Source organism: Bidens hawaiensis, unplaced genomic scaffold (genome assembly GCF_021521415.1).
Source record: "Bidens hawaiensis isolate Kalapana, Puna unplaced genomic scaffold, B.hawaiensis_p1.1 tig00002423_1, whole genome shotgun sequence".
Taxonomy (NCBI): Eukaryota; Viridiplantae; Streptophyta; class Magnoliopsida; order Asterales; family Asteraceae; genus Bidens; species Bidens hawaiensis.
Window position 1 is genome coordinate 2590654 of NW_027491133.1, and position 10625 is coordinate 2601278.

At 35.4% G+C, this 10625-nt stretch overlaps 1 protein-coding gene and 1 long non-coding RNA gene across 2 annotated transcripts; both read left to right on the plus strand.

Moving 5' to 3' along the window:
* The first annotated feature begins 734 nt into the window (after positions 1-734).
* Positions 735-1599, plus strand: LOC143619316 (disease resistance protein ADR1-like). The gene is made up of 3 exons (XM_077091269.1): positions 735-802; positions 934-1289; positions 1379-1599. The coding sequence occupies exons 1-3, from the start codon at positions 764-766 to the stop codon at positions 1488-1490; spliced, it is 507 nt and encodes a 168-aa protein (XP_076947384.1). The 5' UTR covers positions 735-763; the 3' UTR covers positions 1491-1599.
* Positions 1600-5608: 4009 nt separating this feature from the next.
* On the plus strand, positions 5609-6109 carry LOC143619318 (uncharacterized). The gene is made up of 3 exons (XR_013151168.1): positions 5609-5703; positions 5797-5947; positions 6041-6109. It is a non-coding gene; the product is annotated as an uncharacterized LOC143619318 (long non-coding RNA).
* Positions 6110-10625: the final 4516 nt, after the last annotated feature.

The following is a 10625-nucleotide window of genomic DNA, read 5'->3' on the forward strand; positions in this document are numbered from 1 at the left end:
GGTGCGATCTCTTATAAACAAACAAACCAATAGAAATAGAAATCAAATGGAACCCTTTAGGCTAAGTGATATACGTGGCTAGAGTTCAAACCCCAACTTTGGGCCGAAGACGAAAAGTATTTTGGTCCTAAAGTAAAAAAGAGTATTTTGTTGTTTAAACAATTAAAATTTTTAAATTGGCTTCATTGGTTATGATTTGAGTTGTTTAAAAAACTAATGTATAAATATAGGCCATGTTTCAAATGAGGCTAGAACCCACAATCTTTTGGTTGGGAGTCATACCCCTTTGCCACTAGACCAAGTTAGTTGTTATGTAATTGTGTAACATTAAGTATAGATATAGTTTTTCATCAAAATACATATTATTAAAAAAAAAAAAAAATTCCGGGCCTAGCAGGTAGTTGGGCCTATGGCCTTCGACTACCCTGCCATATGCCATGGTCGGCCTTGGGCTATCTATGTAATAGTTAACATTTCTTACTCTATGACAGATGTTTTTGGGGATAATGTTTTAAACGTGACAGCTTCAGAAACACCTGACTTCATGGCAAGTGCTCATTGTTATGGTCAACATGTGAAGTTTCAAGGCCCAGAAGATGCAAACAACAAGTTGGGCCTCTTTCTTCGTGAAAAGCTTTCTGCTCCCATACTTCTAGTGTTGGATGATGTGTTGTCTCATTGGTATATCAATAATTTCAAGTTCAGATTGGATTGGACTGTTTGAGTGACGAGGATGCTCAGATCCTTTTTTCGCCGCTCTGCCATGCCTAGTTCTACAATCGACGAGAATATCGTTAATGAGGTAACATTAATAAAACGAATATACGAGCTAAGCTCCTCTGTGCTCACTTTTCTTTATTATAGATATAAATGACTATATAATGAATTTTGTTGCTGCTTTGAACTTAATCTCTTTGTAACCTTGTGTTGTAGATGGTGAAATGTTGCAAGAGACACCCGCTTACCCGTTCAGTAGTTGGTGACTCATTAAATGGAAGAAATGAGACCATCTGGTTATCTTTGATAAAATCATTGGCTAAAGGTGAATCAATGCTAGATCTTAACCAGGATGTTCTTTATGGTCTAGAAAGAAGCTTCGAGATGTTGGAAGACAAGTTCAAACAAACTTTTTTAGACTTTGGAATGTTCCTCGAAGATGAAAGAATCCCTGCTGTTGTTCTTTTAGATATGTGGGTTCAGATGTACAAGCATGATGATGAGGGAGTTGATACCCTGGCAACGATCCACGAACTATCGGACATAAATCTTGTTAATGCTGCACGCCAAAGGTATTTATCATTTTCCCCATTAATTTGACTTAAGGCACAATTCATTTTTTGCACACTTCAATTTTTAACTGTTTTCTTTGTAATTTTAGAAAAGGACAATATGCAACGTTCAACACCCATTGTGCGCATAAAATTGTGAGCCAACATGATTTGCTGAGGCAGCTTGCTGTTAACTTGAATAGCAAGCTACCGATTACATAGAGGCCCAGGTTGAGTATACGAGAACACAATGACTTACTGATTACAAATGTTCAAGGATGTGACGAGATTGCATCAATTCAAGAAGTTAAAGATCCTATGCAAGCCCACATATTATACGAGAACACAATGACTTACTGAATACAAATGTTCAAGGAAGTGACGAGATTGCACCAGTTCAAGAAGTTAAAGATCCTATGCAATCCCACATATTATACGAGAACACAATGACTTACTGATTACAAATGTTCAATGAAGTGACGAGATTGCATCAGTTCAAGAAGTTAAAGATCCTATGCACGCCAACGGTATTTATCATTATCCCCCTTACTTTGACTTGAGGCGCAATTCAATTTTTGCACACTTCAGTTTTTAAGTGTTTTCTTTGTAATTTTAGAAAATGACGATATGCAATGCTCAACACCCATTGTGCGTATAAAATTGTGAGCCAACATGATTTGCTGAAGTAGCTTGTTAACTTGAATAGCAAGCTACCGATTGCAAAGAGGCCCAGGTTGAGTATACGAGAACCAATGACTTACTAATTACAAATGTTCAAGGAAATAATGAGATTGCATCAGTTCAAGAAGTTAAAGATCCTATGCAAGCCCACATATTATACGAGAACACAATAACTTACTGAATACAAATGTTCAAGGAAGTGACGAGATTGCATCAGTTCAAGAAGTTAAAGATCCTATGCAAGCCCACATATTATACGAGAACACAATGACTTACTGATTACAACTGTTCAAGGAAGTGACGAGATTGCATCAGTTCAAGAAGTTAAAGATCCTATGCACGCCAAAGGTATTTATCATTTCCCCTTACTTTGACTTAAGGCGCAATTCAATTTTTGCACATTTCAGTTTTTAACTGTTTCCTTTGTAATTTTAGAAAATGACGATAAGCAACGCTCAACACCCATTGTGCGCATAAAATTGTGAGCCAACATGATTTGCTGAGGCAGCTTGCTGTTAACTTGAATAGCAAGCTACCGATTGCGAAATGGCCCAGGTTGAGTATACGAGAACACAATGACTTACTGATTACAAATGTTCAAGGAAGTGAGGAAGTGACGAGATTGCATCAGTTCAAGAAGTTAAAGATCCTATGCAAGCCCACATATTATCTATATCTACATGTAAAACTAATATACTTAGTTTTCCCATTGTTTTTTAATTTGAAGGTTGTGTAAGTATATTTTTATTATTTTCATCTTGTCGAATAAAGAATTAGAGGTTTTCAATTTAAATGAGGTTGAATTAAGAAGTAGAGACTCTGAATTAGCTAATTTAATGGAGATAAAACTTAATCAACAAAATAATAAAATCATTTTTTGGAAACTTTTAATCAAAACTAAGTAGTTTTAATGGTTTCACTTTCCAAATTATTGACACTAAATCCCGCCTCTGACTCCTATGTATGGAAACAATATCAATTGGTTTTTAATGATTACGATTGAATTGCATTTTACAAATATAAATATATACATGGTTCCTATAAACCGAGCATACATTTAGAAATACTAGAATAACTCACAATAACTTTGATCATACTTTGAATTTGAATTAATTTGAACATATCTATTTGGTTGTCCAAATTCCTAATTGTAGTTTCTAAATCCCTTTATATATGAATCAATGATAAATGATTAGAGCTAAATCTCCACTGCGAAAAACATTGCAAAAATAAAAAATAAAGAAAAGATGTCTTAAATAATCGTGTTAGCTTGTCGAGCCACGAGCTGGCTCGGGTTGTGTACGAGCTGAGCTCAGTGTCCCAGCTCGTTAAACATAATCTAGCCGAGCCAAGACGCCTGAGTTGAGTTCGAGTCGAGCTTGAGCTATACCTAGCTCGGCTCAGATTGCCTCGTTTACAGCCCTATTCGTACCTGGTACCATTTGCTCACTTTGATTAAAATCTTGATGGCAGGAGAGTCGTTCAACTCGAGTTGGTGTGATATGAGTGCGAAAACTAAATGCGAAATCTTTTTGAAGTAATGGCTACAACTTACCGCACTTTTTGAATCAAATGCGAAAACTAAAGATTCTGACAATCACAAAGCGTGGTTATGGCCGTAGAGATATTGAAGGCTGCCACGTTCTTGCCTCCTTATCTAATCTGACTAGAATACAACTTGAGAATGTTGTGATATCATCATTGGGTGGATGCGTTTTTGGATTGGTGAACTTGGAGAAGGTTTCATTTACAGATTGCGACATGTGTGATGCTTTTGAGGATGTCTCAGTTGACAACCATGTTTGGCCAAGACTGGTTGAACTCGATATGGATGGATGCGATAACTTAGAGGTATACCCGCGAATGCTATGTTATAGCATCCATATGAGGAAGATTAATATTATGATTAATATTATGAACGGCGATATGCATGAAATATCTGAAGATTTCAGCAACCTAAAGGGTTTGGAAACCCTTATTCTCTATGGGTGCTATATCTGAGAAAGCTACCGAAATTGATCTCAAATCTTTCAAATTTAATTGTTCTTGACTTCTCAGGTTAGACGGCTCGGCTCAGTTAATGGCAATAACCGTAACCGAACACTTCAGTTATTAAAAAACAAGAATCGTTCGGTTTCGGTTAATTGATTATTAGTGGTTAATTCGGTTCGGTTAATTAACCGCTAAACCCAAACTTTGACACAGACTAAATATTTACTGATCTTTGTTAAGAACTTACTAAAATCTAAACGATGAACATTATAAACAATTAGTTTATACATATTAGTTCTGAAATATACATAAAGGATTACTTATGAAATCAGTTTTAAGTTTTAAGTTTTAACAGGTGGAAAACTAAATGTCAAAGCCATTGTATAAAAGAATTAACGCAATTTAAAGTCATTGTCATTTGAAACGAATTAATATATATTACTGATGGAATGAAATATCAAGATCAAGAAAAGAATACAATGGTCAAAGAAATTTGGGTAAATATCATTTTGGAGTGTTGGAACATGAGGAAGATGATTGTTACGGATAAAAGTATTGGTTAATCGGTTGGATTATTTTTGGTTATTAGAAAATGGTTAATGGGAACCGGCCGAAAAATCAATTTTTAAAAAAAGTAAAATTTAGCTGTCGGTTAATCTTCGGTTCGTTTTGTTTTTGCTTAATTCGGTTTTATGCTTACTTCTATCTCAGGTTGTGGCACGTTGAAGAAGTTGCCAAAAGGTATGGGAATTTTTGGTGGAACGCTTTACATGGATATCTTAACAGGCGTTAAGCTAGAATCCGTGGAACAACATTCTAATACAAATACAAAAGTGGTATTTAATACTAGTTTCAGTATCTAAGAACTTGACACAGAAGTTGACTGACGTGTGGGACATACATATCAAACCTTAGATATATTATTATTTGTGTTATTATTGCTATATAACTTAGGAACTTTAGATTAAGATTTATTTTAATGTAGGGTAAGATTGTATGTTTAAAGTAAAATTGTAATTTTGATTTTTTAAAGAAATATTTAGAACGTTTATAAACAAAGCACACAATGCAGTAAACAAGTTTTTTTTATCTGCCTTCATTGAAGTTTGATTTGAATGGTGAATAGTTGAGGTAAAAAGAGTGATGTATAAATATAGGCGCTACAAGTGGTATAGACCACACATGTCCTTGCCATGCGCGGTGTGCACGTAGTTATGGCTGTATGGAACCTGGAACAACACCTAATGCTAAAGTTGATGTAATGGAGTTAGATCCGAGTTCTCAGGTATCGGCGAGGGACTTTATAGCCAAATATTGTTCTTCGGGTCTTCCCTTACAGATTCTAATGTAATACGAAACCCTTGGTAAAACAGACGGGTTGGGCAAAAGGTAAATACAGATTACTTTTTATGTGGTGTGGCACAGTGTAAATTCTGTTGTGGTTGACCCGTAACATTTTTTTTTTTACTTTTTGGCTTTGTATTGAACTGTTTTTTTATGTTAAAACAAGATTACTAAAGAAGTTAACTTTGTTGAATAATTAATTTAGTAAAGTTGTATACTTGTATATTAAGTCATTAACAGTGACTTTAGGTCTCATTCTTTGGGCTATGACTTTTTATTTATTTACATAAACATAATTAAACAGGTCGTCAGTACCACGTTTATTGTTTTGTTGTAACAATGTAGCCAGGGGTTTTGTGTCCACAATTCAAGCTTTCCAAGGATGAAATCGAACTACATTTTGCAACTAATCATTTAGGTGTGTTTTGATGCTTTCTGTTATCAATAATTAACTTCTGAACCGTGTTTGAAAAAAACTGAAATATGAATACATTTGGTTCATATTTTTCAGGTCATTTTCTTTTGACGAATCCATTGTTGGAGACGGTGAAGAAAACTTCATACGAACAAGAAACAGAAAGAGCAATAATCAACATATCATCTGCAGGTCATCGTTTTACATACAACCGACCTTTCTCTGATCAAATAAACGATGAATCAAGGTTAACCAAAACACATACTCTTGTTAGTTTTCTTTTTCAAAATACAAGAAGCTCACCCCTAGGCTTTAACCCGATTAAAAACATTTGTGACAGTTATAATTCTCTATACGCTTATGGACAATCAAAACTGGCTAACATACTTCACGCCAGGGAGCTTGCAAGGTGATCACTATAGTCATATTATCTATAATAACTAGTTTCTAGGAAGAGGAGGTAAACATCACGGCCAAGTCATTGTACTTGCAAAGAACCGTAGCTCCTGTTCGTGTACGCGCTTCATAACGACTTTCTTGTTACTATAATAACCCCGAAAGCACACACATTCATGGCTTTTTCTATAATATTATGTATTTAATTATTTATGTGTTTGGGTGTTTCGGCATTTGGCTCGATCAGTAACGAAGAAACTCAATCCTTTAGTTCTAAGTCACCCCAAAGCCAGTTTACAAACCGAAACAGCAACGGTTTTTTACCATGAAATCCAACGTGCACGTCGAAGTTTCTTAATCTTGTTTGTGAAACGCGTTGTTTTCGTGACAGGATTGGTTGATGACTGAACAGGGGCAACTGAAATTTGAATGCAAGTTGTATATTAGAAACAAAAGAAAGCAAGGGGCAAATTTGTAATTTGAAAACTTGGAGGGAAATTGTTGTTACCATTAAGTGGAGAGAAAAAATGGTGACTGATTTGCAGAGAAGAACACAGAAGGTGAAGATGATGAGTTTCTACGATTTGATCCAAATTTTGAGCTTTTGTCTCGTAAATCCATGTTTATATGATCAATCACCCCCTTGAAACAGACTGTAGTCATCTGAAAATAATTTAAAAATTTTCAAGATTTTCGGTCTCATTCGAATTATAAGAAACATATTAAAATGATACAGACAGTTCATGAATATAATACATATGCATGACTGCATATTCCAAAAAATATACATCTCAAATTTGTAAGGCATGCTTCGGTATGATCAGTTTGAACGATTTATTTATCACGGCATCATTTTGAAAAAGAATCATTCAACTAGAACAATATCTTCAATATAATTATCAAGAAAAACCAATAAAGAATCATTTGCAGACACATAGAACCTTCAAATCAAGAGTTTATATTATAATATAATATTACAGATCCAAAGAAGAAGAAATAAAAAGAAACCCTAAACTGTTTGCTCAAATCACCCATAAAGATTGAATGTTTCCACAAGTAATCCAAACCCCATTTGCCCAATCTGAATATCACACCCAAATAAACAACAAATCAGAATCCTCAAATCTTCAAGCTTGCTAATCTGACCTGGTCAACAAAAGTCAACTGTTCGATCAATCAACATACATAAATATAAAGATGTGATTCGAAAAATACAGAATTAAATATTGAAGGTTTTTTATTCAATTTCAATTCAGACTCACCAATCATGTATAAAATGATGGTCAATCAACTTGATATTTTCATTAACTAGGGAAGGTTACATATACAAGAGAATAGCTAAGATCAAGGCATAATGCATGGCCAAGATCAAGGAATAATAAATACAATTATTACAAGGAGGTTACATAAAAATAAATGTTACAAATTTCAAAACTTGAATTTGGGGGGAACCAAATGAACTGTGGGTCGGGTATGGTGTTGACCATGTTGTGTCTTAATATCATGTTCATTAACCGCACTAAAAGGTTTAAACTTTTTTCAACTTGCTGTTTGGGATTACACTGTGTTCCCGAGTTTCATTTAAGGAGAGAAAAGAAAGAGAGGAGAATTCAAAGAGAAAAGAAAGAGAGGGGGAGGAAAATATATCACTTCATTTCATGTTCCCGAGTTTAATAAAAAGGGAAGAAAGGGGAAGAAAATGTAGGAGTTAATATGTAAGTAATGTTATACACACACATTTTCTCTCCTAATCTCTCCAATTTGGAAGGATGGGTATGGACTTAAGTTTTCTAGTCTTTTCTCTCCCCCCCCCCCCCTCCCCTCCTCTTGTTAAAAAATCTCTGGAACATGATTCCTTCACATTTTCTTCTCATTTCCCTCCTCTCTCGTCTTTAAATGAGACTCGGGAACACAACATAAAACATGGAGTTTAACCATCATACTTTTTAAGTTAAGGAACTAAAGTTTCGAATATAATCAATTAAGGTGTGTACCTTCATAAAAGAATTTACTAATTTACAAAGTGAACAAGTCAAGTGTTTATTAGCTACTTGATATATACTCGCTAAAAGTTTGAATTAAGTTAAAGTTAAACAAGTTTAAACCTAAAGTGAAGTTCGTTTAATAAATAAGTTGGTCCAGAGCTTGATTTTATTGCGTTTGACCAGGCTCGTAAGTCTAAACGAACCTATTATCGACATTAGTTTAATAAAATTATTTAAATAATAAATATTTCATATTACGAGAAAATGGCAAGTAAAAATACATTATGTTATATAAAAATCTAGAGAAAATTACGATTTGCCTCCCTGAGTAAAATCGGCGGAGGCACCATAAAGCCCTAAAAACTAAATTGCGCTTGTTGTACCAATGTGTTTTTATAATGGTGAAATGAGCCCCTGGTTGAGCGTATTGAAACCCTGGTTTTAAGTTGACCGTTAGTTGACCGTTTGGTTCAAGGGCACTTTAGTAATTAGATAAATAATAATAATAATAATAATAATAATAATAATAATAATATAATAACAACAATATCTAATAATAATAAAATAATAATAATAACAATAATAGTAATAATAATACTAGAGCAGCTCATCATCATTATCTTCTCAACCATCATCATCATCTTCTCAACCATACCCAAGCACGAACCCTTTTCAGAACTCTCACCACCAAACCCAAGCACACTTTCAGAACTCTCTTATCCCTCCCCCGTCGCCGTCCCCATCCACCGGAAAACTTCCCAACACCAAACCCAAACATGAACCACATTCCATTCAAGCCAAACATCATCCTCATCCATATTTAAACCCCTAACCACATAGGTTTTATACAAGAATTTGAACAAAAAAACATAGATCTAGATCTAAGGTGGGGATGAAATTTGAAAATAAACATGGTGATGCCACTTTGGTGAGCAAGAATGGTAACGCATGGAGTTTGGTGAGTAATGGTGTGATGATGGAGGTTGAATATGTGAAAAGGGTTGAGAACGGACTTCCGGCACCCGATGGCCGGAATCCTATTTTCCGGCAGAGATGCATGAGAGGATGGCGGTTGTAATGTTTAATGACGGAGTACGGCGGGTCGGCGGCAGTGGTGGTTGGTGATAAAGACCGGGTGGCCGGAATACGATTTTCGGCGGCGGTGACGGGTTGCAGGTGAAGAAGATGGGCGGTGGTGATGAAGATGAAGATATGGGTAGTGGGTATGTTGATTTCCGGCGGTCACCTCCGTCGAAATTATGTACAGTGGTGGTGTGGTGGTAGGGTATTTTGTATATATATTAATGTATTAATTATCTAGTTTTATTGAGTGTATTGTTAGAACTTTGGTACTTCATATGTGTTTTTGTATTTCAGGTCATTGATCGTTAAAGATGCTAAATGGGAGACCTGTACGAGCATGGAATGATATCTCGGGAAGACTGAAGCATGATTTGAAGTCTTAGGAAGTGTTAGAAGGATTCGGGTAGAGTATGAATGAGAAATCATAAGCCAATGCTAAAACTGAACAAGATGGGTTGACAAAATGCGACCAAGAAGTAAAGCGATCATATCCGGGGCTAGAAAATGAGTTACGGGACCCATAATATATGAATTTTGGGTTTCTCAACGAGAGGAATCCAAATATGAGGCTTTCTTAGGTCGTGATACTCGATGAGATGGGCATATGGCCATCGCGTATGGCGATGGGCATAAAAAACAGGAAAAATTGGGTTTTGACCTATATCTTCTATTTTATGAACCCTAATAAGTGATTACGACTTCCAGCAGCTGTTAGGCGATTTTGGGTGAATTCCAGAGCTATCAATCATCTCTTGATCAATCCTAATGGCCTTCATCATCATAATTGAAGATCTATCGATGACGATGCTCGGCTAGTCTTCTCGAATCATATCCGAGATGTAAAGTTTGTATTACTTTCAGTTTTCTCATGTATTAAGAACACATACTTTGTAACTGTTGATGATTAATCTATGAGTATTAATGTTTAGTATTGCTGTGCATTCAGTCGGTTTAGGTTTACGTTGATCAGAACGATTAGTGTGCCGGTTGCTATAATAATTGCTCATAGGATTGTTTTGATTAGTTGAATACAAAGAATCATACAATTGCCCTTAGTTGAGTCACATTGGCAGGGACTATTTGGTAATCAGTGTCGTGTGTTAGCGATTGTTGATGCCTAAGGTAGCTCGTTAATCATTCTATGTTAATCAATAGTTAATCTGTTAGGTTGCATGAGATTACTGTTTGTTTGCATTCTTGAACCCCGGGTGTGATTTTCTTTTGTTAATTGCTTGAATTTGTTAAATTGCTTAATCATCTAAAAACCAAACTATTTGCTTGTGTGATCAGCACTAAAACTTATTACTTCATAATATTGAAACTTGTTGCACGATTACATTGACCACAACTCCTTGTGTTCGACACCCTACTTTCCCTAGCTTGCTTTGGTGATTAGGAACCGATATTAATTGTTTTTAACTAGATAGCGACAGTCTAGCATCATGGTGGTGTGGCGACGGA

What these genes read in the sequence shown, in the direction of transcription:
- LOC143619316 (XM_077091269.1), top strand. Translation starts at nt 764, where the DNA reads ATGCCTAGTTCTACAATCGACGAGAATATCGTTAATGAG. An exon ending in ACGAGAATATCGTTAATGAG is followed by an intron (nt 803 to 933) that starts GTAACATTAATA and finishes CTTGTGTTGTAG; the next exon opens with ATGGTGAAATGTTGCAAGAG. An exon ending in GTTAATGCTGCACGCCAAAG is followed by an intron (nt 1,290 to 1,378) that starts GTATTTATCATT and finishes TTGTAATTTTAG; the next exon opens with AAAAGGACAATATGCAACGT.